The 26,958-nt window shown below is 51.2% G+C and overlaps 1 protein-coding gene across 1 annotated transcript in view; it reads left to right on the top strand.

Moving 5' to 3' along the window:
* The window catches only part of STX8 (syntaxin 8), a 107,161-nt gene that overhangs the window by 60,277 nt on the left and 19,926 nt on the right, over nt 1-26,958 (top strand). The window contains exon 7 of the mRNA XM_082067265.1: nt 7,296-7,397. Coding sequence (XP_081923391.1) covers nt 7,296-7,397 — 102 coding nt within the window. The remainder of the gene's footprint in view (nt 1-7,295; nt 7,398-26,958) is intronic.

Below are 26,958 nucleotides of genomic sequence, written 5' to 3'. Positions count from 1 at the left end.
CCGGGACCGCAGCAGCGGGAGGGGAGATCCCGCTGGGCTCCTGGGGCCGCTCCGGACACGCGGCACATCGTAAAGCACGTTCCCAGCAGGAGGCCAGAGAGGGGCTTCTGAACCTGACTGGCTCCAAGGACCAGCGAGCTCCCATAAATCAGAAGAGTTAAAGAGTGAGCTGGCTGAAACACAGAGGAGCAAGTTGGTTTGCTTCCTTGGAGAAGTTAGCATTTTATTTATTTATTTAAATACTTACATGAAGTTCTGCCAACAAAGAGATTCAATATCACCAGTTAAATTTGGGAAGGTCGGGTTGGGGAAATCGTGGTCTTTGACGTGCAGAACTCATCACAGCAGAAAGCGTTGGCGTCCCGGTGTCCCGAGCTTGGAGCAGCGTGAACACCAGTGGGATTTGGGGTGTCACCGTGGGTTGAGCAGCAAGGAGGAGGCGTGGGGAGCTGCACACCAGCGGCGACCGAGACAAGTTGTGATTCTTGGCTTTGTGGCTTTTACTGTGTTTTTCTCTTTTCACTCTGCCTTGACATTGCAGCTGGCACATCACGCTGAGGTTCTTTAGGTTTCTGATGTACTTACATTAGTTGCAATCTTCATTTCATACCACTGGCATTTTGAACAATGCCTGCTTTCTTGTTAAAATGTAATTATGGGGTTTGGACGTATAGAGGTTGGCATTCAATATATGATTCATTTCTTTGGTATCTAGTTCTTCTCCTGAGGCACCAGAGACCTGAAGGAGGGAGGGAAAGCCTGCTGGCTTCTCCACTGAATTCCAGCCTTATTGTACTTTTACATAGCATAAAATGTTATGGATTTTAGTTCTCTATATGTTTTTCTTAAGGCCGACTCCAGTCGTCCATGACTCACAGAGGGGTATAACATGGAGATGATAAATACTATTGAGTGATCTGTAAATTTAAATCCGTGGAAAATCCAAACATCTCCAAGGAAATGTCTGGTCAGCAACACCATTCTGCTGAATTACAGCTAAACCCCAGGTTTGTTTCTCTCTGCCTGTGCTGTATTTCATGTGGCCATTTTCACTAGACTTTTGGGTTTCTTGCTCCACAGACAAAAATGAGCGTGACTCAAAGGTGCAATTGCCAAAACCAAATGGGGCTTTTTATGTGTTTTAAATAAAACAAAAGAATCAATTAGTGTAGAGTCATGTATAAAAGCAGAGCTCTGACCTGTTCTACATCATGGGGAGAGACGTTCACCCTTCATAGGGGCTCTGCGGGTTAAGGAGAATGGTTAAATAAAAGATTCCATGCTTTGAGAAGGCTGGTGCACCTGCGTAGGGCAGGGAACAGGGAGACCCGTCGGACAGGAAGGCAACCAGATCGTTTTCCTGCTCTTGAGTGGAGGAAGAGTAGGAAAAAACCCCCACGGTTTCTTGCAAAATAAACCATAGCGTTCCCGCAAGGTCCCGTCCCTCCCGCTCCGCCACCGCCCGCCTCCGCTCCCGCTTCGTGCGTTCCTTTCTCCCGAGGTCCCTAACGGGAGAAGCTGCAGGGATACTGCCGGCTTCGGTGCTTGGTTGGTGGAGGGAGCAGCAGCAGCCGGAGCCGCTGGGGAGGATGATTTCTTCCCCGTCTGAGGGCTGTGCTGTGTTGTGACTTCTCATCTCCTAAGTTATGCTTTTTTTGGTTAAACGTGCAGTGCTGATGGATGTGCCGTAACTCTGGCGTCGTTGCTGCTGTTTAGTCCCTGCAGAGGAAGATGCAATATCAATTTTGTGTCTGTAGAATGATCTCACGGCCCAGCAGCCGATGGCTCCGCCGCTCAGCGTTGCTGGGGATTGGCACCAGGGGCAGAAAGGGAGGAAAGATGTGCTGGCTGAACGGGCTGGAAAAGGGGCTTTTGCTCTCTGGAAACGTGTGGGCTTCTCGTTTTGTTGCTAAAATTGAGCATTTAATTTGCAAGCTGAACACTGGTTATTCACTTCATGCTGCTCGGGGCTGTGTTTCAGCATAAAGAGCATCACCACGGAGGTAATGCATGGGAGGGCCGGGCGTGCAGAGCGCTCTGGGATGTGCTGGTTTTATCATCTGTCAAACGGTTTTCCAGCAGAAACCGTTCCCTTGGAAAACTTTGGACCAGCTGTAGAAAGACTTGATGGCTGAGTTGCCACAGAGGCTGGGGCTGCCAGAGAAGCCCCATTTCGGGCCCGCGGGGTGGTTGGAAACGTCAGCAGAGGCGCTGGGCAGGTGGGAAGGGCAGCTGGGGGCCGTGATGGAGGAGCTGCGGGCAGGCCGTGCCGGAGCTGGCGGCGCTTTCGGGGGGAACAGGGAGAACAGCAAAAGGAGCCGTTGGGACGCAGCCCCGGCAGCTGGCGGGGGCTCAGCGCAGGGTTTGCTTGCCCGGCCCGTGATGTACGATGTACGGCCCGTCCGCAGAGCTGACTTACGGCTTCCACGGGTGGGATTCCCGTCTCCAGGGGGGCTCTGGAATTATCCGCGCCGTGGCTGGAGAGAAGCAGAACCAGGTTTGGAGGGAACGGACCGGTGTTTTTAGGAATTAAAACAGGATGTTTCTGATTTTCATTGTAATGGTAAAATCTTCAAAGGAAAAAGGATATGAAGAATGAGCTTTTCTTCTGAGGAATTCCTAGGATTACATATTTCTCCTGCTCAATTTTTTCTCGTCTGTCTTCTGTTGGTGTCCTTCGCATAAATCTTGACTTTTCTAGCTATTAGCAGATGTGATTTAAAAGATGTGTATAATTACCCCCTGCTGCTACCAGGTGGTTGTTCCACTGCAATTTCAGGGAAGGTTTTTCCGTTCTGATAGTCACTTTTAGCAGAGTCCTGGACACACACGAGCACATGGATGGACCCCAAAAAGCGGCAGCAGCAAAATGTGATGTTACTCTGACTTATAATGCAAATATTTATTTCAGAGATGTTATAAAGATAATTTTTCTCTGCCTTTAATGTATCATTTGATTAATTCACATCTCTGAATAATCCGGATCACAGAATCACAGATGGTTTGAGTCGGAGGGCCCTTCCCAGCTCCCCCAGTGCCCCCCCTGCCATGAGCAGGGACATCTTCACCAGCTCAGGTTGCTCAGAGCCCCGTCCAGCCTGGCCTGGGATGTCTCCAGGGATGGTTCAGCCACCACCTCTCTGGCCAACCTGGGACAGGCTCTCACCGCCCTCAGCATAAGATGGATTTTTGATTCCTTAAAGGTTCCTGTGCCATTTGTAGCGCTTCCACTCGCTGTGACCAATGGACCAATTTCACGAGCATTTTTTTTTTCAATGCTTTTGGTTCAGCTGCAGCTTAGAAGCCTTAATTTTCTGGCTGCGATAGCTGATGCGGTGACAAGTTGAGACCTGATTCAATTATTTTTGTATTTGTTTTTGTGGGCAAAAATATGTTTTAAGTCTAATGCAAAATAGCAAACAAACCCAACATTTGTTTGGTGTTTGTTTTTTGTAAGAAAGCGAGCAGCAGGAAGCGCTCCTGGCGTTGCTGGGGCCGTCCCCAGGCGCAGGAGCCAGGATCGATGCTGGAGCCACAGCGGCTGCTGTTTCCAGCTGCTCCGCCTCTTCAGCCCGGCTGCTCCGCATTGCTCCAGAGCACTCATTGCCCGAGATCAAAACCTGCCGCTGTGGGTTATTTAACAACAGCAACAAGTCAAGTATTTCCAAATATATCCACCTACATTTTTTCTGGGCTCTGCTTGCTTCACTGTTCCCTCATTGAGTATTTTGCTTGTAAAGCCCCTGTCTGGAGTTCACCCCCATTCCTGTTGCTGCCCGTGCCCGCTCCAGCGCAGCTCCTGGAGCCGGAGGAGCAAGGGCAGGAGCAGACTGGCTTCTGTCCACAAAATTATGCCCTTCCAATACATTGTCCCTATTTAATGTGTACATGTCTTGATCTCAGATCTGTAAAGCCCACTGTTATTTTTGCTGTGTGATATATCCCAGGCTTCTGAAGAAATCCTGCCCTTTTGAGGGCTCCGGCCTGAATTTTATAGCCTTGATCACCTGGAGCAGTATCCAGATTTGTAGAGACAGGTTTTTGTGTCGCTGCTGCATCATCACGGGATGAGGTGAGGAGAGGTGGCGATGCCCACACACCCTTTGCCTTCGCGCTCCGCTCTCCCGCCTGGCGCGTCCGGCTGCGGTGACCTGGCTGATGCTGTCACCCCGCAAAGGGACACGCGTGGGGACCAGCAAGGCTTGTGACACCAGTTTTCACGCACAAGCCCGTGCTGGTACAGGAGCCCCTGCCCGAGCTTGTCTCCAACCTTCAAACCTCTGCCACTTCAGCTGTTTAAATTTCTTCAGGGTTTAACTTGCTGAGATTTTCCTACAAGGGTGTGCAGTAGGTTTTATGCTGCTTCACCGCAGACGGACCTCGGCTCGGCTCGTGTGAGCGGTGTCAGTGTGGTTGGCAGTGCAGGGTTACAGGGGCGTCCTCGGGAAGGTCAGCGGGCCCCTCCAGCGCCAGCCCGCTCCTGCTCCTCCCTTCTGCCGCTCGCAGCGGGAGCCGCCGGCCTTCGCCTTTCTCAAGGGTCTGTTTTCCTTTTGAACCTGCTCGCTGCGTAGCCAAGCAAATGGGAGAGGAGAGGAAATCTTTCAGCATGAATGTGGTTGCCAGCACGAGGGGACTTGCAGGTGGGTCGCCTGTCAGAAGAGCTGGTCTGTGGGAGCTGCTGTAGGATCATTGGTGCTCTTAGGGCTTTCTTAGCCCTGGGGTTATTCTTCTCTGGCAGCAGCTCTGCTTGTCTTCCAAATTCATTGCTAGTTTTCGTGTGGACATGGAGAAACGCTTCTCCCAAGCTGTACGGACCAGCTTGTGCCAGGGACGGGAGAGCAGAGGGAGGCTCTGGGTCTAATCCCCGTCGCGCTGCCTTGTGCTGCAGAATGGTGACAGAACACTGCCCTGCTCCGGTCGCTCTCATTCAGCTACAGCCTGTTCACCAGGATGTTTTTCAAGGAGGGTCTGGTCAGTGTTGGTGAAGGAAAGGCCCTCATTTCCCAAGCGTGCTTATCGCTTCGTCCTTCACAGCGATGGCAACTTTCGGTGCTTTTTATTTGCATCTCGAGGCAAACATGCGAATGTCTGCGTTGCAGCAGCGTCCTGCTGCTTTTCCTGTGTGCTGAGTCACGCAGGACAGATAAAATTTCCCCCAAATGTCGTTGCCTTTGCAGATGTTGGACATGGGAACGTTGGGTGAGAGCGGGAGGAGAACTAATATCTGAACTACGAACCGAACAAACCTTGCAGTTCAAATAAAGTACCTGCTGGCGCTTGGGAAAATGTGCTTCGGTGTAGGATGAAGAAGAAAATGTTGAGTATTATAAACAGCTACACAAATATGCGAGTTTATGTCTAGAATGGCGCAGTATTGGGGAGATGCTGCTTATCCATGGGAGGGTGGATGGTTTAGATCTGTAGGATCTAGATCTATAGGGTAAAGCTGCAGCTGCGCACGCAGAGCAGATGATGATTGCCCTCTGCCCTCCCTTCATGCAAATACTTGGATGGTTTAGGCTGAGGAATGTGAACCGGGGTCCCTGTTTTAAGAAAGATGTGTATTTTCTAAGTGCAGGAGTTTGTCGATGCTGGTATCATTTCACATGGGATTGGCTGGAGGTGATGGAGTGCTTGTGGGGCAGACTTAAGTACCATATGTTAGAAGGGTGGTGCTTGAATCTCCCAGCTCTCCAGGGATGTAAAACCTCCATGCTCCACATGCCATTGAAAACATCCTTTGTGTCTTCAGAACTTTGATCATTTAATATTTGTGGTTTTTTGTTATCCGTATGTATGATCAGACTGGTTCTCTCTCTCTGTCTAGAGCAGTGCCTGGTGCTTGGAAAGGTTTGGGGACGTAAGCGCTGTTACAACGTGTTGCTGCAGGAAGGTGCATTGCGGAGGATAAGGGGTGTAGAAGCGCTGGTGTAAAAGCCGCGGGCAGCAGAGCTGTACAGGCGTCCTTGGGAAGCTGCAAAAACTGATATCACATCTTGGCAGCACCCTGCAAGCGCAAGGTTTTCACCAGTGTCACAGGGAAGAAGTGCGAGGAGCACCCTCTTCAGTGCCATCCCGTTTCCTAGTGGAGATACTTGGGAAATCTCTCGTTTGAAGGAATACAGTCAAAACAATAAAGGTTAATTAATAAGGGCCCTGCCCCGTTGGTTGGACTTGGTTCTTTAACCCTCGACCAACGTGCGTGCAGGGTTCCGATGCGTAAAAATGAACAGAGTATTAGTATAGCTTGCTAAGTGAGCGCTGTGTGCTCTGGCTTTTGCTCTCGCTGTGTTAAGCCTGGAGGCGCTGGCAGCACCGCGATGCCGCGCTGGGCCGTGCCGGGCACGGGCGGGTGCGAGCGCAGCCCCTGCCGACATCCGTTAGACCGGGGTGGGAGCGCCGCAGGCGTCACCAGAGCAAGCTGCTCTGCAGCGGCGTTGGCTCCGGCTGCTGTCCTGCTCCCGCTTCGGCATGCGCACAACCCGCAGCGCCGGGCGGCGCGTTCGCACACCCAGCAAGAGGCGCTGGCCACGTGTTTGGAGAAAATTAGAGCGTAACAGTCGGCAAGAAGGAAATTTGGTGCCTGAATGTGGCTTTCAATTTAAAGTGTTAAAAAAACCCAACCACCCCTCTTGGCATAAGCCTTGTACCTGGTCCCATTTCCCTGGCTAATTAAAGTCGTCAGTACCTGAGGTTGGGGGTGGTCTGGCTTGAAATGTTCCTTCCCCTCTATTAAAAATACACGTAGAAGAAATTTTACGCACTTTCGTTTTCACGGAGCTTCATTTGTGCTGCAAGCAGCACTGCCACCCATGCAGCCCGAACTGAACCGGGCGGGAGTTGTGTCCACTGCAGTCGCTCGCTTGGGACCGCACAGAATGCGCTCAAAAGCCTTTAGGAGATGGTGATTCTGAGTGTGTTTAACGGCCGTGTAATGACCAGAGGTTGAGATGCTCCGTTCCAGGAAGTGAAATTTCAGATTTCCTGTAGCATATGCACTAATTCTCATACTTTAGCTCATGTTTTGTGGCTGCCATCATCTCATTTTCTGTGGCTACCTAGACTGATCCTGCTCTTTCAGTGGAGGAGCTCACTGAATCAATCACAAGTCACAGTCTCTTGTGCAGTTTTCCCCTGGATTTGGACATTTTCGGTGCGTGTGGATCCCCGGTCTGTCATACTGGAAGACAGAGGATGCAGCTGGTTCCCATTGCGGAGCCTCCAGCAGGCGCGTGCTTGTTGAGCAGCGATGCCGCGGGGCTCGGAGATTAATGCTCGCGTTTCTCTTTCCCCAGAGATCATCGACGACCTCACGAACCTGGTTGAGAACACGGACGACAAGCTCCGCAACCAGACGCGGCATGTGAAGATGGTGGAGAAGAAATCCACATCCTGTGGTAGGAAATGGCTTGAGCACAAACCCTGCCCTGTCATTAAACAATGAAGCAGTCCCCCCCGGGACAGCTTCTTTGAAAAGTTAGAAAAACCCAACCTCTCCAAACTTCTTCAGCCGATGTCGCAGGTCTGGCTCGCTGTGCGTGCTGCGTGTTGGTACAGTTAATTTCCTTAAGCCATTCGACTCCAGCCTTGCACAATATTCTGGTTGGAAATTGCAGGACTGTATGAAATTAAGTGGTATGTGTTAATTAAGTTTAAAAAGCCTCACTAGCTACCAGCTCTGACCGCCCGGTGACAGCGGGGGTGCTGCCACAGGGCGCTTCTGGTGGAGTCCCGTGGAATGTGCTCTCAGCCGGGTGGCGTTCAGAGCTGGTGGCTCCTCAAGCTACGTACAAGATGGTAACATCCCTTCCCGGACAGCCAGGGAGAGTTATACACCTGGAGCAAGTGAATGCAGGTTTCCTCTATAGGGTGAAGAGCTGGGGGGTGATTGTCCCTCCCTGTACCAGCACTGGTGTGGCCAGCAGGACTAGGACAGTGATGGTCCCTGTGCTGGGACCTGGGGGGGGCAAACCACAAATCCTGGGGGCAGTTCTGGGCCCCTCACACCAAGAAAGGCCTTGAGGTGCTGGAGCGAGTGGCGAGAAGGGAACGGAGCTGGTGAGGGGCTGGAGCACAAGTGTGATGGGAGCGGCTGAGGGACCTGGGGGGTTCAGCTGAGAACAGGAGCTGAGGGGAGACCTTCTGATCTCTGAACTGCCTGAAAGGAGCTTGGAGCCAGGGGGGGTCGGGCTCTGCTCCCCAGGAACAAGCGCCAGGAGCAGAGGAAACGGCCTCAAGTTGCGCCAGGGGAGGCTGAGGTTGGATCTGGGAACAATTTCTTCCCCAAAGGGCTGTGGGGCATTGGAACAGGCTGCCCAGGGCAGTGCTGGAGTCACCAGCCCTGGAGGGTTGGACAGACGGACATGAGGTTCTCAGGACACGGGGCAGTGCCAGGGGTGGGTTATGGTTGGACTTGATGATCTTAAGGGTCTTTTCCAACCAAAATGATCCTGTGATCCTATGGCTGTGGGAGGATGCTGCAGGTGATGGCAGAAAATGTCCTTGTGTTGGGGGGATGAGTGAGTGGGGGATGAAGCCCCTGGCGAGCTGGTGGGGATGAGACACTTGTGGAGGCAGCGTGTCTGGTTCTGGTGTCCGTGGTTCATTTTCGCCATACTAGAAGACTCAAGATGCTAACAAGAATAATTCATGCTCTGTAGAAATTTGACGTGTAGAAATTTGTAGTCAGAAGTTATTGAAATTTGGCTTATGTAGTTTAATAAAGAGAAAGTGGAGAGCTGACTTGGTCGCATACCTGTTTCTTGTTGGCAGGAGCTTTTACTCTGATCATTGATGATATAGCAGCAAAAGCGACCGAGTTTAAACTGGCAACGAGACATTTTTCAAGCACTGACAATATATGTCAGGGATTTATTTAGTTCTCCAGCAGTGATACCTTTTTGAAAGCTTGGTTGATGTAAATCTGTGGCTTCTTCTGGAGGTTAAAGTTGACTCGTCGGAGACGTTTGTCTCCGATTGCTCTTGTACCAGCTACGGGTAGAATTAAAGGTATGACTGCAGAGTTCACGACCGACTTTTTTATTTGAGATCTTCAGTGTTGACGCAAGCTGGTTTTAATCTGAAAATAATTGCGCTCGAATGGTGCTGAATACCCTGGTGTGCCTTTGGAGTCTCCTCTTAATTCTGTGGTTGCGTTTTCTGCACGAATACAGGGAAGCGCGATGGAAATGCCCGTGCAGGGCAGTGAATCCCATCTCACACAGGACAGCTGCCCCGGTTTGGGTTCTCAGTGTGAACGCAGCCCCCAGATGATGTTGCTGGATGATGCTCCTGTCCCTTTAACTCTGAAGCCGGTGCTGGGGAATGTGCGAGGAGGAGGAGGATGGAGGCGAAGGCCGGAGGATCCCGGGCGGATTCCTGGGGTGACCTCTCTCACCCTTTGCCCACTGAAGAACGTTCCTGTGCGGGCGGTGAGAAGCGCTGCCCCTGCTGCCGTTCCCTCCGCGCCAGAGCCCGCCTGGGTTTGCAGAACAATCCGGGCATATGGAAACACGGCATTGCCTCCGATCGCGCCTCTACTCCGCCCGAGCCCGAGTTTTGGAACAATAGTGCTGGAAGACACAGGCTTTAATGGCATTCTTCCCATCCCTTTTCCACCCTTATCCTTGGAGCTGCAAGTTAACTCGTATATTAAGACCAGAAAAACCCTCCAGTTATTCCTTGAACAAAGCCAAGCAGTGGGAAAACTGGCACCTGCTAGGTGATTTTTTAGAAGTGCTTTTTTTTTCCCCTCCCCTCCAACATTTCATTTAAATTGATAAAACCTGTAGTAACTCCTTGTTTTCAGTGCTGTTGTTTGGATTGAAACGGAGGCGAAATGCTCAGGGTTCCCCTCGCTCCCGTCCCGTCCCTTCCCTCCCAGCCTGTTCCAGCGTGTCCCTGTTTCCCTGGTTTTGCCTCATTTTTGAAATCATAATGTCTTCTTATTTTTCTGATGCTGCCCATACTGGAGCCACTGGCTGGGGCTTCAAGCGGAGCAGCCTGGCGCGAACAGTGGAATAATCACCCTTTAACGAGCAAGAATGCAGCGCATTAATGGGTGTGTCTTTGTTAGCAGCCAGTATAATAATAGAATCAAAGTCTTGCTGATGAAATCCAACTTTAATCAACATTTCAACGTCTTTCTCTCATGCAAACGTTGTTTGGGGCTCTGGTGGGTGTCTCCAGCGCGGTTTGTGCGGCGGCTGCACCTCCGGCCATGCACAGCCTGGCAGGACCCTGCAGGTTGTTTCTGGTGGGTTGTTTCATTTGCAGCTTGTTTTCGGTGCCGTTTCTCTTGCCGACTCCGGAGCTGTTGACAGTCCTGCCCCGCTCAGCCCAGCTCCCTTGGTGGCCCTGGGCAGCCCCGAACTGGTGTCACTGGGAGCTCCTGGGAGTGCAGCAGAAGAATAATCACAGGATATGCTCAAATCTGCTGCATTTATGAAATTATTGTTGAAAATCCTCAGTCATCTGCAGGCAAACGTTTGCACGCTGCTTGGCATTGTTTTCCATCTTCTGAGCGTACGCTGGGTGTGTAGGAGGGATATTAGGACCTATATATTTCTTAGATGTCAGAAATTTCCGTTGGGCTTTCACCAAAATGCACACGCAAATCATTAATTGAATGTTAGGCTGCTTTTATGAAATTTGCCACAGAAAGGCCTGTGTGCACAGTGCTGACTTCAGTTTAACCGCAGGTTCTTCCGGGTGTGTTTGTCCCAGTTTGCGTCCCTTCAGGGTTTGGTTTTGTGCAGGGGAACGTTCATTAACCTTTTTTCACTGACTTTTTTGTTAGAAACTTTAACCCTCAGAATGGCCTCTTAAGAACTGCATTTCAAAATAAGCAAAGGAGTGAAAGTATAATTAAGGTCCCGATGCTGAGGGGGGAACAGATTTGCCGCAAACAAACCCTTGAGCTGCAACAACCTGATGATATGTCAAATGCCACAATACCTTAATGATACAATACTCAGGATTCCTTCAGTATTTTGGGTTTTCCTGGGTAGGGGTGGCCAAACTGTCTTCCCATCTGTTCCCATGCCAACTGGAAAAAAAAACCCCAATTTTCCAAAAACGTTGGGTTTGTTTCTGTTCACCATCAGGCTCAAGCATTTCGAACTAGCAAGGAGGCTGCGGAGAGCCCGTGGTTTTCCTCCCCCCCTGGGTTGCAGGTGGCCTCATCACACAGAAGCTAAAACTACATCTTGACTTACCGCTCTGGTGGTTTGTTGTAACTTTCCCCCCATCCTTGAGTTTTGTAGATTATATATATTTTTTTACCTAAAGGCAGGATGGCTACAGCAGGTTGTGATAAGAGCATCCCGAAGTGTTTCCATCTGACCAAGGCGCAGGGGTGTGGGGTGTTGGTGCCACGGGGCACGGCTGGAGCTGGGTCAGCGTGTGCGGGGCCGGGCCGAGGCGCACGTGTTCTCCTGAAGGGAGGGCCGCGGGCACCGCTGCGCCCGATCCCACCCGCTCGCCGCTGGGCTCTGCCCTCGCCCTGCTTGCCGGGGGCAGCGCCGCAGGAAACCGTCACTTTGTCATGGCGAAGGCTGAAAACAAGCCAAAAAGAGCAAACTCGTATTCCTGACAGACGTGTCCATCCCCCGCCCGGCAGCGCGGGGACAGCAGAGCACGTTATCACTGCCAACCTCCCTCTGAGCATTCAGGTAAATGAGCAAAGTGAGGAGCACCCACCGAATATACCCCGCTGGGCCGGTACCCGTGGCCCATAACATAATACACAATTGCAGAGTGAGCAGTTTGATTCCCGTCTTTCGTTTTCTCCTGTTCCACAAGATGGCATCGCAATCTAATCGCCCTCCTCCGGCCCCAGGTAAATGCTCATCGCCCCTTTGCATTCCGACGGAGGTTTTGGAGATGCTGAAGCCAGGGTGTAAACTGCCACCTTGTAAGTCTAGGGTCGGGTTTACAGTTAGAACCAGGTAGGTTTTTTATCTTAGCAAATCACCAAAATACCTGAATTAAACCCAGAGCTGTGAATCCCATGAACTGGAGTTTTCAGAAGGTTTCATTAGTTTTAAAACAGAGTAGCTTGGATTATATAAGGTTTCCTCTAAAAAATAATGATTCATTCAGGCTGGGGCCTTTTCCTGCCAGATTCTGCGATCGCTCTGCTCTAAGTTCTGGTGATTTTTGCCATGGATTTAATTTGTTTTATAAATGATGGATGGCAGTTGCTCAGGTTTGTTCCTCTGACGTACGCTGTGTGTTTAGATGAGCATGTTCCCATCCGTTTTCTTGTCTCAGTGGAGCGGAGAAGCTGGTGTATTGTGCCATTAAATCAGCCTTTCCTGCAATCCGACCCTGGGGAGGTTACAGCGATGTTCCTCCCCAGCGCTGCTCCGACCACCGCGCTGGCTCCGCTCACCTGTCCCCGCTCGACGGGATGAGCTTGCTTGCCCTGGCAAGTTATCTGTTTTCCTCATTTTTTTATTATTATTTTTTTCCCTCCTTCAGTTTCTTCCAGTTGAACCAATTACATGTTGAGAAGTTTGTTTGGAGCTGTTACCCTGCGAGGAAGATTTGAAAAGAAACTCTAGCAGGAGAACGATGGGTCTGTTGGTTAAACGGGGCTCAGCGTTGGTGTTTTAAATGCGCCGACGCCTCCGCTGTCCCGGGAGCGGAGCAGCCGCCGGGTGTGCAGCCCCTCACACCTTCCCCTCCGACCGCTGAACCCTCTGGCTACCTGGGGCTGAAATTAGCTGCAAATACAGGTCGCAAAGATAAGTTACTACAAGGTTACTTGGGCATCTGTCCTTGTTAGAGAGACCCAATTAAGGGCCCCGTGGAGGAGGGGAAGCGTGTGAGCTCAGTTCTCATTGACACCAGAGAAGCCTCAAAGCAGATTAGCTCAGGGACATAGCGGGAAATGCGGCTTCGTTAATTATGTTAATAGAACAATTTTTAAACGAACTGGTCCAGTGATTTTGCCATGTTGCTAAGCTGAGTTCTGGTTCATTTGTTGTCAGGCCATCCTGTTTCCCCATAACATGAAACACTTCCCGTGGCTCCGTTAGCCCCGAGCCCCCGAGGAGCAGCGAGGAGCTCACGGGGTGTCTGGCGGTGTGAGGTGCTTTCTGATTCAGCAGATACGCTGAAACAAGGTCAGTCGTGCTGCCCAGACGCTGCCTTTGCTGGTGGCGTGTCCCAGCAGCCCGGTCCCGCTCCCCTTTGTGCCCTCCGGCCGCCTCGAGGCATCTCCTTCCTCCTCCTCCTCACACATGCTCACAACTGCAATATTTAGCTTAAAATTGTTCGTGCTGAGGTGTTGAAATGGATTCAGCTGATGAAAGAAGATGGACCTAAACAGTCATAAACTGTTTGTTTTTTAAGGTGTTTTGCAGTTGCCTTCGGCCTTTGTTTCCAGGTGAGGAGCACAGTGTCTGCCGGGGGTGTCAGCTCGGTCTGCTCAGCCGGACGGGACGGGAAGAGCCTTCTGGGTCACAGCGTCCCTTCCAGAGACATGGCTGGGAACAAGCTTGTTTTTTCCCCCCCATTACTCCTATTGGGAGGCTGCAATGGTCATAAACTTATTTCCAGCCTCGACTTGTCAGGGATACTTCATGTTGCCCACGTGCAGCCCTTGTTCTGCTGTCTTTAATAGTTCTTTCCCCTTTTTAATTTTACTCTCCCAAATGTACGTGTCTAAGGGATCACTCAGCGTTCCCTCCCAGCTTTTATTTTGTGGGGCTGAACAAGCATCTTTATATTTTAATATCTTAAATTTCTCTGTTTTCTGACAGGCCTTTTTTTACACTTCTTCCTACTGAAACATTTGGCTTCTTGAAGCATGAGAAGCGACCGCAGCAGCCCGGAGCCGGCTCGCGGTGCGTGCCCACCGGCTCCAGCGCTTCTCTGGCTGCTGAAGCGTTTCAGTTACACCGTGTTGGTGCCTCAGTCAGTTCTGTTTTGAGCTGAACTCTTGAACACTTTCCACCTGAGTTCATTTTCTTTCCAGCTCGTAGCAAAACCCGTTGTTTGTTCCTCTTCCATCCCGTTGAATTTCAACCTTCCTCCATTCGTTTTCGGAGTTACCCATTTTTTTCCTGTGTGCTGTCCCAGCTTTCCTCCGTGCTGCTGCTGCTTTCCAGCTTTGTGTCATCAGCAGATTTCATTAGCACACTTACTTTTTGTGCCAAGGTCATTAATAAAAATATTTAATAAGATCAGCCTCCTGACCGCTCCTCGAGGGGCTCTGCTGGTGACCTCCATCCATTCTGATCCTTCTTTCAACGCTGCTTCGCCTTTCACCAGTTTCCGGGCCCTACGGTTCTGCTAATCCCCATCTTTTTGGTTTAGTAATTTCCCACATGGCACTGTATCAAATGCTTTGCTGAAGTCTGCGTGGATGTGATCCATCATGCTTCCTTTGTCTAGAAAATTCATTATCGGGCTAACCTGATTAGCGCTGTTTGATCTGATTTCCCTTCAGTACAGTCCCATTGTTTTCTGCCCTGTTTACCATTTAGTTGCACGTTCTAATTAGTGTTTCTAGAGCCTCCGTCGTGCTGTGGTCCGTGGGCAGGCTCGTGGCTCCCCACGTGGGTTTTCCCGTCCGTGGGGCGGTCGTGCGGACGCTGCGGCTCCTCCCTGGGGCTGGACGGGCGGCCACAGCTCAGCCCACCTAATCTGGGGATACGTATCCCAGATAATGTTCAGTTTGAAGGGAAAGACCTGGAGCTGTGCATGCATCAGTCCTCCCACCTTCGTTAATCAGCTTGCTTCATTTAATGACAGTTCACCCCATGGCACTGAGACCCTCCAGAACCGCTGGAACCTTCTCCATCCTCCACCGAGCTCTGGCTTGGCAGATTCAACCAGCAATCGCTTGCAGTGGGTGCAGCTGGATCTTCTGCACCTGTATCAGCCTTTTTCTGGCTGCAGTGACCCCCTCAGGTACCCCCCTTGATAACTTTGGCAGACAGAGACACAATGAAATGGTGGTAGCGTCGATGCTTGGGCATCCAGGTGGCAAAATCATCGGCTGTTCGGTAGCTGAGCCCTAAATTGAAGGAACGTGAAGTGATGGTAGAGGGAGCTGGAGAGTGAGCGGCGTGTCTGTGAGATGTGGATGGGGCACGGGCTCCAGTCTGGGGCTGGGAAATGCATCCATCCCTCCCCGGGAGAGAGAGCAGGGGGGGCACGGACAGCAGAGCAAAAGGCAGTAGACATCTTCTTAATTACATTTGCATATGCAGCTGTTCAAACACTGAACTTCATCAGTGCTTGTTCATACCTATCAGGAGATTTAGAGCAGCTGTTGTCAACCCACGGAGCGGGATTGTACGAATCGCGTGGTAAAATAAGCCCCTGGGCATGCTGCTCACCCAAGCTGTCCATCACTCCAAAAGGGCAAGCAATTAGTTGTATTTGAATATTGAAAAAAATTGGAATGGTGTGAAATAACCAAGGGCGACTGCTTACAGCTTGGTTTCCAAGGATACATGTTGCAGAATTAAATCACTAATTTATATTTCTGGAAATGGTGCTGAAATGTGTTAATTTGTACTTTACCGAACAGGCTAAAACTCATGTCCTTCTTCTTTTTCTTTCCTGACATGCCCAATGACTAAACAATTGCTCTACCCAATCTTGAATTGAACTACAACGATGTTCTGGCTTGGGGTTTTTGTGCCGCGTTAAAGTTAAGTTAGGGGGGAAATTATCTGGTTTATTAATTGTTTGTATACATTCTTAAGACTTTGAAATTCTGCCTTAATTTTTGGCTCCCGAATACCCAGGCAAGCCGTTTGTAGCCTCTCGTGGTCGTGTACCCCAAATCCAGCCCAGCTGAGACGCTTTGCTGAGCACCGCGCTGTGCGGCCACAGCGCCCGGCGGAGAGCGGGGACACAGCAATACACAGAGCATGTGGTCAACGGAGAAACGAGTTTCCTAAGGACCAAGTGGTTGTGTTGTCTCTTCAGGGCTTTCTGAGATGTGCAGGGCATGTTGATCCCATCAGAAACGGAGGGTATAAATCAAGAGAGGCTGTGATCTCAGATCTTCCTTGTTTTGCAAAAATCCGGTAGGATTCCTGCCATCGTGCTTGCTCTGGCTGGGGGAAAACTGTCCTCGGGCAAGTGGGAAGAGGAATAGGACAGTCCTGCCCTTGAGGCGGGGGCCCGGCAGGTCTGATGGCTCTGGTGTTACTTTAGGAAAAGAATTTTAGTTAAGGTGAAAATCAAATATGTTCAGGCGGCGTTGGTTTTGAAGCATTCCAATGGCAGGAGTTACGCTTCGGCAGGAGCGTTAATGAAACCGTGTTGCACATGTGGGATGGGTTTGTGCTGGGCAGGCGCGGGGGTGCCGTGCGCTGGGTCGTGCGCCGCGGCGTTAGTGCTGCTGGGAGCGGCTCAGCTGCACCAGGGGCTGGGTGGGAACAGCCCCGCCGGGTTTTCGGCAGCAGCAGCAGGGGGGCCGGTTGGGGCTGGAGGGGCCGTTCCACACACGGCGTGCAGCTGCAGGCGCCACCCCTGGGCTGTCACCCCGTGTCCCAGGGCGAGTGGACGTTTCACTGGATCGGCCCACAGGAGCAACTCGTGCTGTCGCTGCAGAGTCAGCAGAGCCAGCCCAGGGGAGGGTGGGGGTTAATGGGACCATCCCCTCGATACCTTTGATGCCAGGTGCAGTCTGAAGGAGCACCCGTAGCCACCCAGCGACCTGCTAGGACTCCAGGAGAAGAGCTTCCTAACTTATTTAAGCTCACAAAAGACTGTGCAGCTACAGAAAGGGCAGTGTCACGTCTGGCAGAGCTGAGCTGGGATGGGCTCGCTGCGGGTCCACGCGTGTGTGCTGCCTGGGAAGGCCCATCCATCACCACCCAATTTTGGTGGGACCTGATTTGCTTCTCCAAACTCACAACCATGTAAAGTGGGGTTTTAAGTCATGAGCTTAATAAAACAGCCACAGCTTTAACACTGTGCTTAAATGTAGTTTTTGCAGATTACAGTCCGTGACTCTGGCATCGCTCTGATGCGGCTTGAAGGTGTGAGCGGTCAATGTGGCCTTTAAGGCAGATTTACAACATCCCAGGCTGGTTGGGCTGAAGGGCCCTCTGCAGATCCCCCAGTGCAACCCCTGCTCACGCAGGGTCGCAGAGCAGATCACACAGGTGGGTCCAGGGGGTTTGAATGTCTCACAGAAGGAGACTCCACACCCGCTCTGGGCAGCCTGGGCCAGGCTCTGGCACCTCCCAGCAAACAAGTTTCTGCTCCTGTTCACATGGAGCCTCCTGTGTTTCAGTCTGTGCCCGTTGCCCCTCACCCTGGCGTTGGGCACCACTGAACAGAGTCTGGTCCATCCTCTGACACCCACCCTGAGATATTGATCCCATTGATCAGATCCCTCTCAGCCTTGGGCGTGGGCTGGCTGCTCGCCCAAGGCTTCAGGTAGGTTTTGCGTCTTTGCTCGGTGTCACACAGAGGTGATGCACGCAGGGCTCGCATTGATGCTGTTGTACCAGTATCAGATCTGGTTTGCAGTGACTTCTGAACCTTCGCGATGACAGCAGAGATGTGTCACTAGAGCGTCGCACTTGTCTGCAAACCAGGGTGGACGTTGTGGCAGGAACACTTTCCTGTGCACAGATCTGCAGCAGCAAAGTGGGATTTGCTGTTTCAATATACAACCCTGTCCGCTTCAGAAATAACCTTGCGCTTTAGGGTGGGAGGAGGGAAGGGGTTTGGTTCTGCCGCAGGATGACCAGCTGTGCTGGTGACTTTGCTGTGAAATTCTAGTGAGTGCTGGGGTTTGCAGGTGAGTTGCAGGTGTGAGTTTGTGCCTCGTGTGGCTTTTGATGCATTATGTGTCTTGTACCACATCCCCACTTGGATTGTAACACATGGGAGCTGCTGTGCAACAGTTATCTTCTATGTATGAAAACAACCGCACCAGAACGTTGTGTTTTTGGCAAGGAAAATGGTGCCTCTAGCCCTGTTTCAGTGGAAACTTGATTTTCCAAGTCATGCTTCCTTAAACTGTCTGGTTATTTCATGTACCTGTGAGATGCTTTGGGAAATGTAAAACTTGCCTCTAATTTGCTGCAGCAGCCTTTTACAGGAGGTGCTGTAAACTTGCATATCGCCCTTAATTGTTGTCCTGGGGTCATTGTCTGCTTGATAATTTAATTATGTTTATCTCTGCCGTTCCTGGAGATGCGCTAAGAAGGGAGCTGCGCAGCAGCCCTGCTTGCGAGGCTATAACCGTATCCCCTTGATGCTTGCTTTTGTCAGAAGCCTGAAAGAATATGCGTATTTTAAACTTCTTTCTACTTCCATAGATGGACAGTTTTATACGATACAGACAGCGCCTGCTGTGATTTTTATGGCCTATAGTTTTCTGAGCAAATGGTTTTGCTCGCAAGCTGGCCGGGCTAAAATGACCTTCTCTTGTTCATTAACTGTCTGTAAAAAATATGCGTGTGGTGGTGGTTATAGAGCCGTGATTGAGGTTGGTTTAGGTGGTGCGGGGAGGTCTGGTCTTTTCCTTCCCCCCTCATTATCAAGCAGAAGCGACTGCTTAGGGCCTGGTTTATTTACCTAATAAACTGCCTCTTGTATCATCTAGGAAATGCTCACATTTTTCAGCCAAGAAATCCTAGTAACAGGCAAACAGAGGTCTAGCAGTCAGGTCTGGAGAAACAACAAAATGAAGGTCAGCTAATATTGCTGTTATTCTCTTTCCCGGTGGCCATGACAGCAGGGGTGGTTTATTTGAAGATCCCAGACTCGGAGTCATTGCTCGCATTGTTGGTCCCCTGAGCATCGGAGGCTGTGCCAACACTTTGGGATATTAATGTATTCTACAGATCAGTGAGGGAAGAATTCCTCCGCACTCCTTTCTTTAGGAAAAAAGAAAAAACCCCTCTTCTGTCCCCTTCCCCCTGCTCCCCGCACTTTGTTTGCAGTGGCTTTGTCTGCGGGATGTTGCTGGGCATTTCTAATGAGAAGGGGAAGAATGGCGGCACCGGGGCGGTGTGTTCCCCGCCAGCACCCACGGCCCAGCCGGGACAAGGTGCTCAGGTGCGTCCCGGCTCTCGTGCTGGCAGGTTTGGACATGCAGACATGCGAGGGATGGGGAGAAAAAGGCTCGTTTTGGGCACGCAAAGCTTCCCCGAAGGGGAAAATGCTGCCCTGTCACCCTGCGCGGACGCGATGCCTCGGTCTTTAGTATTCACCCCGGCTCCTGGCCGCCCCCCGGCCCGCCCGAGCAGCTGCTCAAAGGGACAAAATTAAAGCGGTTCCTGCTCCCAGTGACTTACTGCCGGGCAATAATCGGGTTCTGTGTGGGTGGAACATGGTGCAACCCAGCCCTGATGATGGAAAAAGTCTGAGCGGGCAAGGGCTTGGGTGGGACAGATTTGCAGAGAACCTCGCGGGGTTCAGTGGGAATAAAAGCTGGTTTCATGAACAGACAATTATCTAATAATAATTGAATGGATCAGGCAAAGGCGTCTCAGCAGGTTTTTTTATGTATGTTCTTGTTCCATAGCAGGAATTCTACTTAGATATTTTTTTAATATATTCTTTGATCCCTCATGGAAATGTTAATGAGATGAGAGCTGGTGGAGAGCCCTGCAGACAGTGCCGTGCTTTGGTGGGGGCGGCCTGGGACGCAGCCCCTCTGGAGGGCTCCTGACACACAGGCAGCCCCTTTGTTTCCTCCTCTATAACCAGAGACGCGGCTAAAATTGGAGGGAAGATGAGAGGAGGCTGAAGAGGCCGTGCTGAAGCCACGGCGTTCCCCATTTACAAGAGAAAACTCGTCGGCCGGCTATGAAGGCCGCGGTTTGATTCAGGCCGCGGTTTGATTCAGGCCGCGGTCTGACGGGCAGCGCAGCGCCCGCGTTTGAAGTGCGGACTGAAGGTACTCGGGATGTAAGTGGGATGCTTTTAGGCCGTCTTTCACTTCGACTTAATTAAGAAACTAGCCGGCTTTGTCTGGAGGGAGCCGTGAACGTGTGAAGCTCCGGCCCCCCGTGCAGAGGGCCGGCCGGGGGGCACACACATGCACAAGGCTTTTGTGCCGTGTTACCAAACTGGAGACAGTAGCGAGAGCGAGCCGGGCATTGCCGGAGGTCACCGCTTGTCTGCCGCGGTGAACCCGCCGCGGAAAAGCCTTTGGAGGAGAGCGGGAGCCGGCCAGCCTCCCCGAGCGGGACACACAAATAGTCCGTGGGGGGTAGGAAGGGTTTTGTCCGTGTCCTGCAGCATCCTTCATCAGTGCTAATGGAGGGTCAGAGGTTACACCAGAAAAGGGCAAACACTATTTTCTTACACAACTTATGCCTGTGTGTGCTTAGACGGGGAGGAATATTAGCTTTGAAATTGCGCGGCTTGGCTGGAGGATGAGCCCTTGGAGGGATGGCTGAGCCCTGGGTGATGCTAATGGCCTCAGAAAACTCCTGAGAGGGTTGAACCTACCCAAAGTAGTGGGCTTGTTTTCACATTTGGGGTGCCATCAGCACCCTATTGGCCCAGAGTGGTTGCAAATAAACACCCCGTTTCCTTTGTATTATTCATTGTCTTAAGATCTCTTGACAGGATGGTCAATGCTGATTTGATCTCTTAGCTGACAGCCAGAGAGAAGACTTTAATGCTAGCACAAGCAGGAGCAACTCTTTATAGTCTTTGCTCTTTTGTGGGGCGTACCCGATGTACAGTGAGGTGTTTCTTCTGCTCCAGCTCCAGATTGTGTCTCCAAGCCCTGTGGGTCACTGGGGCTGCAGATGTACAGCCATCAGGCTCTGCAGACATGGGGTGGCCCTTGGTCCCAGCCCGGTGGCCAAGCACTCCTGGTGCAGGGCTGACGGTGACCTTTGGTGTGCGGGTGGAGAAGCCTCGTGTCTCCGGAACCGAACTGCAACGCTTGGTCTTTATCATGTTGCTCTGTTCCTTTTTTGGAAGACCGGCCATTGACCCAAGGAGAAGCCTTGGGGCCGGTTTGGAAGGGGACAGGGAGATGGTCGGGCTGCCTGGAGACGCAGAGCCCAGACCGTAGCTTGTGATGGACACCAAGACCAAGGAACCTTTCTGCGTGATGGAGAGCACCCAGCGCAGGCTGCCGGGTGACAGCCCGCGGAGGCAGAATGAAACGGGGATAGCATTCACCTGTCAGGAATTCATTCCTGTTGGCTTGTTTTAATTCCTCAGCTGAGCAATTCCAGCATTGTTACTGTAATTCCGGTGTGATACACGTCCTGTGATGCGGTTCCCTGTGTGCAGTGATAGCTGCTTTCTCTTTCCACCCTCTCCGGTGCTTCAGCTAAGGCGAACAGGCCGAATTTGTAGTTTATGCTGGTATTTTGTGCCTTGGCCGCTTTGTCTCATCATGTGCTTCTGGTCGCCTGTGAGAAAAGACGAGTGTTTTGTACAACACGGTGCCACAGCACGAGGGTTCCATTTTTAACATCATAGCCATATTTGCCTAACTCCCAAATCTACCAGTTCAAGGAACTTGGAAAGTACAAACTCTCCAGAACTGAAGAGATTCGCAGCTTTATGCTTCTCCCTGTGCTTGGTGCTTTTATTGAACCCTGTGAATTTCCAGCTCCTGCAGGGCTGTGTGGTTTTTTACTACTGCAGTGTTTATAAGGTCTTGAAGGATCCCAGCAGACAATGTTTTGTGTTTAGCTCCAGAGCATTAGCAAGGCGACAGCACTGCTAACAAGTATTGGAAAAGCACCTTATTAAGCCAAAGTGACTCATTCCTGCTAGAGAAGCAGCAAATGTTTTTCTGGCATTTAAATAAAATGCAAAAATATTCATTTCCCACCTTGATATTGAATTAGACTCAAAAGTGAGGAAGAACAGCCCAATGTTTAGGCCTTCCACAAAAACACCAGCAGTGCCAAGTGATTCATGGTGAGTATGTGACGGCATGTTTTCAGGGGAGCACGGCATTATGAACAGGAACATTTCCAGTTTCTTGAGATGAGAGGGTTTGAATTCTTCTTGTGAATTTTGCTTTCTGATTCAGAAACACTTTAGCTGTGTTTTGACAAGATAGCTTGGGAGCTGGGTGAATGTTTGGTGGAAGTTGGTCTCCAGGTTTTGTTGGAGATGGAGGTCGGGGTGGGGGACGAGCTGCAGTGGGTTTTCAGCCCCGCTGCCCCTCAGCCCCTTGCTGAAACCGAGATTCTTTAATTGCTGCCCATCCTTCCCAGTGTTGCCACTTCTGCTTTACTGGTTACTTTGGTAATGACAACATTATTAATATTTCTGTTGGATGCACGGCTACTTTGCCATGTCCTCTATACTACTTCTGATGTAATTGTTTTATGCTTATTTGCCGTCATCTATTTGATTTCAAACATGCTCATTGTCTGGTAGCTGAATGCAATGAATGCAGGATAAGTCTGTTTCTCATGTGTCTGCGTTTAAGCATTTTTATCATATTTGAGCATGCATATTAGTGGTTAATCATCTATGAGAGAAACTTCCTTGCCAAGGACCGTCTGGAGTTTGGATGGTCAGCCTGCCCGCTGCTGCCAGGCTGGTTCCTGCTGCGCGGCCGATGGGCTGCAGCGCGCTGGACCCGCCGGGTGCCGGGGCCGGAGCTGTGCTGCAGCCTGCGTGTCGGCGGGCCCGGGGACAGTCCTGCTGCACGTCCTTGAATTCTGCGCGAAATAAAGAGTTGGTGAATGTGGAGGCTCAAGGCAGAGGGGGTAGCTCTGTTGTGTGCTCTACGAGCCCTTTTTAAGATAAGGGAGGTTGAATGCTGCTGCTTGGTAATTAATTACACGAAGTACTGATTTTTCTCTTGGGATGTCCAGGTGGCTCACTCGTGTTTCAAAGATGCTTTATTTTGGCTGCCAGAGGAACCGAACCAGAGACCATCTGAAGGAAGAGATGAGCAGAGCTGCCTTTCCTTTGCTACTGTGTAAATGAGAAGGTCAAGGGGTGCTGATGGCTTTTTGGTTGTCATCTTTTGTCCTACTAATTCCGGCAATAAGTAGATGGTTAAGTCATCAAAGAGCTTGGAATTGAGGAGTATTTAGATGTTAAATGGCTTAATAAGCTGACCTGGTTGTAGCCTGGCTGATGTGGTAGCACCCAAAAGGGAGGTTCTGCCTTGGTGACCATGGGCTGTGAGTAGGTGAGCGTTCAGGTATTTTTATGGGTTATGACTGAACAAGTTTTACAGCGTACGAGCTCCAGTCGTCTGCTTCCTTGCTTGACTTGGCAAGCTTCACAGGAGGGCCGAGCGTGAGGTAAGGGGTAGTTTTGGCTCCGTTCTGCTCAGTGGCTGGTTTTAGGGGTGGTCCAGCTCACCTGAGACACCGAGTTGGCTCCGTAACTCTAAGATAGCGGGGAGGAACCCCGTCTCCTTTTAGAGCCTTCATTCAGCATTGATCGAGAAAGAAATAAGGTGTCAGGAAGGCAAGAAACGTGTTATTTCTAGGCAGGCTTCCCATCTTTGTGGAATCGCGTGGCTGGTTCTGCCTTCCCTGTAGGGTTTGTGTTCTGCCAAGGTTCTTGGAAGGCAAGCACTAAAAAAGACCTGCTGGCTCCATCCTGCAGTGGTTGACCTGTCTTAGTAGCTCCTTAACATCTATATTGTACTTTGTGGATGTTGTCCCCATCTGAGTGACTGTGGCTTGGCCGTGTCCGTGTCCTCCATGCCCACCCGGAGCATTGTTGCTGGCAGCCTGCTCTTGGACCATCTCAGTGCAGCTCTGACTTGGAGGTGCTGGCAAAATTGGAGTTAAACTGTTGGATTTTGGGGATGGGATCCAGAATTGGTTGTGCTTTGCTCAGATGAGCTGTGAATTGCTCGGTAAACTGATGCAATAGAAGTTGATCCCCAGATGTGCGGACATGGCTGATGCCCAGGATAGTGGGGCTTCGCTATCCAGCAGAGCCTGCTGGTGGGCTCCTCTCCTCCTTACTTTGCCGAGAAGAGTTGAACTCCCCTTTCCAGCGCTGGAGTATGTCTTACCTAGTCACTTCATGTGGTAGGTTGGTAAACCCAACATTTCTCAAGGAGGTTCCCAGGTGCCCCCGTCACCACTGTTAGATCAGGCTGGACATGAGGAAGAAATTGTTGCCCTGAGGGTGGTGAGAGCCTGGCCCAGGTACCCAGAGAGGTGGTGGCTGAACCATCCCTGGAGACATCCCAGGCCAGGCTGGACGGGGCTCTGAGCAACCTGAGCTGCTGAAGATGTCCCTGCTCATGGCGGGGGGCACTGGGGAGCTGGGAAGGGCCCTTCAACCCAAACTATTCTAGGATTCTATGATCCCTATGTTTTCCTTCTTCATAGCTGTCATACCTCCCAAAGCTTTTGGAGAAGATCAGCCCTTCTCATCAGACTGGTCGGCAGGTTTCCTGCAGTCTGTCGTGGCCTCCTTTGAGATTAAACAGTCTCTTGTGGTGGAGTCGCCTTTGATCGAGCTAGACTGCACCTCAGTACTCCTAGCTGTCTAACTTCTTGCATAAGAGACTTTCTCTGAGAGATATTTTTAAAGACGTTTCTTTGATAAAAATACCTCAGGTAGGAGGGAGAACTCTCAGCACACTCTCACCTTCTTGAGCGTGATGGGGTTACGCCCTTTACTTTATATAGATCAAGAAAATAGGGAAATTGTAATTCTTTAGATAATGGAGGGTTGCTGAACAGCACTGTATAGACTCATGTTAAACTAGGAGGCTTTTAAAAAGAAAACGTTACAAAGCCACATCTGAAGCCTCCCTGAACAGCCTCTCCTGGAACCTGCGCTACCAGCAGTGCCCCTCTCCAAATGTCAGGTTTGGGGAAAAAGTAATTATTGCTGCTCATTTTCCCAGTGCTCTGGGCAATTACTTTCCCAACCTCAGCCCTTGTGCTCTGGCAGATCGTGGTGAGGTACACGGACATCGCGAGGGCACGCGGACCCGTGGGGAGCTTGTCACCTGAACTGGCCCCTGCAGATGTCACCGGCCGTTCCCCATCCCTGGCTCCCCTGCCACAAATCTCATCTTTTTTTTCTTTTTCTCTTTTGAATGGCAAAAGCTGCTCTGTTAGCTTGTGCTTCTGAAAGGCCCGTGAGAGAGAGCGGCTGCTCTGTCCAATTTGCAGTCCCCGTGCAGTCCCAGGTGCTGGTGTTTGGTGTTTGTTTGCAGTCCTGGGTGCTGGTGTTTGGTGTTTGCAGTCCTGGGTGCTGGTGTTTGGTGTTTGCAGTCCTGGGTGCTGGTGTTTGGTGTTTGCAGTCCGGGTGCTGGTGTTTGGTGTTTGCAGTCCCGGGTGCTGGTGTTTGGTGTTTGCAGTCCGGGTGCTGGTGTTTGGTGTGTGTTTGCAGTCCGGGTGCTGGTGTTTGGTGTGTGTTTGCAGTCCGGGTGCTGGTGTTTGGTGTTTGCAGTCCGGGTGCTGGTGTTTGGTGTTTGCAGTCCTGGGTGCTGGTGTTTGGTGTTTGCAGTCCGGGTGCTGGTGTTTGGTGTTTGCAGTCCGGGTGCTGGTGTTTGGTGTTTGTTTGCAGTCCGGGTGCTGGTGTTTGGTGTTTGCAGTCCCGGGTGCTGGTGTTTGGCGTTTGCAGTCCGGGTGCTGGTGTTTGGTGTTTGTTTGCAGTCCGGGTGCTGGAGTTTGGTGTGTGTTTGCAGTCCGGGTGCTGGTGTTTGGTGTTTGCAATCCGGGTGCTGGTGTTTGGTGTTTGCAGTCCTGGGTGCTGGTGTTTGGTGTTTGCAGTCCGGGTGCTGGTGTTTGGTGTTTGCAATCCGGGTGCTGGTGTTTGGTGTTTGCAGTCCTGGGTGCTGGTGTTTGGTGTTTGCAGTCCCGGGTGCTGGTGTTTGGTGTTTGCAATCCAGGTGCTGGTGTTTGGTGTGTGTTTGCAGTCCGGGTGCTGGTGTTTGGTGTTTGCAGTCCGGGTGCTGGTGTTTGGTGTTTGCAGTCCCGGGTGCTGGTGTTTGGCGTTTGCAGTCCGGGTGCTGGTGTTTGGTGTTTGTTTGCAGTCCGGGTGCTGGAGTTTGGTGTGTGTTTGCAGTCCCGGGTGCTGGTGTTTGGTGTTTGCAGTCCGGGTGCTGGTGTTTGGTGTTTGCAGTCCCAGGTGCTGGTGTTTGGTGTGTGTTTGCAGTCCGGGTGCTGGTGTTTGGTGTTTGCAGTCCGGGTGCTGGTGTTTGGTGTTTGCAGTCCCAGGTGCTGGTGTTTGGTGTGTGTTTGCAGTCCGGGTGCTGGTGTTTGGTGTTTGCAGTCCTGGGTGCTGGTGTTTGGTGTTTGTTTGCAGTCCGGGTGCTGGTGTTTGGTGTTTGTTTGCAGTCCCGGGTGCTGGTGTTTGGTGTTTGCAGTCCCAGGTGCTGGTGTTTGGTGTGTGTTTGTAGTCCTGGGTGCTGGTGTTTGGTGTTTGCAGTCCGGGTGCTGGTGTTTGGTGTTTGCAGTCCTGGGTGCTGGTGTTTGGTGTTTGTTTGCAGTCCTGGGTGCTGGTGTTTGGTGTTTGCAGTCCGGGTGCTGGTGTTTGGTGTGTGTTTGCAGTCCGGGTGCTGGTGTTTGGTGTGTGTTTGCAGTCCGGGTGCTGGTGTTGGCCGTGCAGCACCTGCAGAGCAGTGACAGGAGCCTTGGAACGTTGGTGTTGATGACGGTGCCGGCAGCATCGGTGCTTCCAAAACGCTGTTGCTTCTCTGCAAAAAAAAGAAAGAGTCGTGTTAGTGGTGAACTTGGTGAATTGCTGAGCTGCTAAACGCTGCTGCAACTTTCTCCTCTGTAAAATTTTAAACAATAAATAATATCTCTTAAATAATCTTCCTTATGGGGGAGAAGCTAAATGAAAGTTTGTTGGGAAAAGAATACTTAATGCTGCCAGAGAAGGTTCGTGATGGTGGTTGATCCTGAAGCTGGTAATGAATGTGCGTTATCAGGGCCTGGGGATTTGGCCTATGAATTTCCCAGGGTCTAATCATCTCATAAGGCTGCGGAGTGTGACTCCTTCCCCAGTAATCTACTTAACTCCCTCATTTACCCCTCCTTT

This window comes from Streptopelia decaocto, assembly GCF_964273445.1.
Source record: "Streptopelia decaocto genome assembly, chromosome: 16".
In the NCBI taxonomy this organism is placed as follows: domain Eukaryota; kingdom Metazoa; phylum Chordata; class Aves; order Columbiformes; family Columbidae; genus Streptopelia; species Streptopelia decaocto.
The sequence above is the reverse complement of the archived record's forward strand: the minus strand, read 5'-3'. Positions and strand labels throughout refer to the sequence as shown.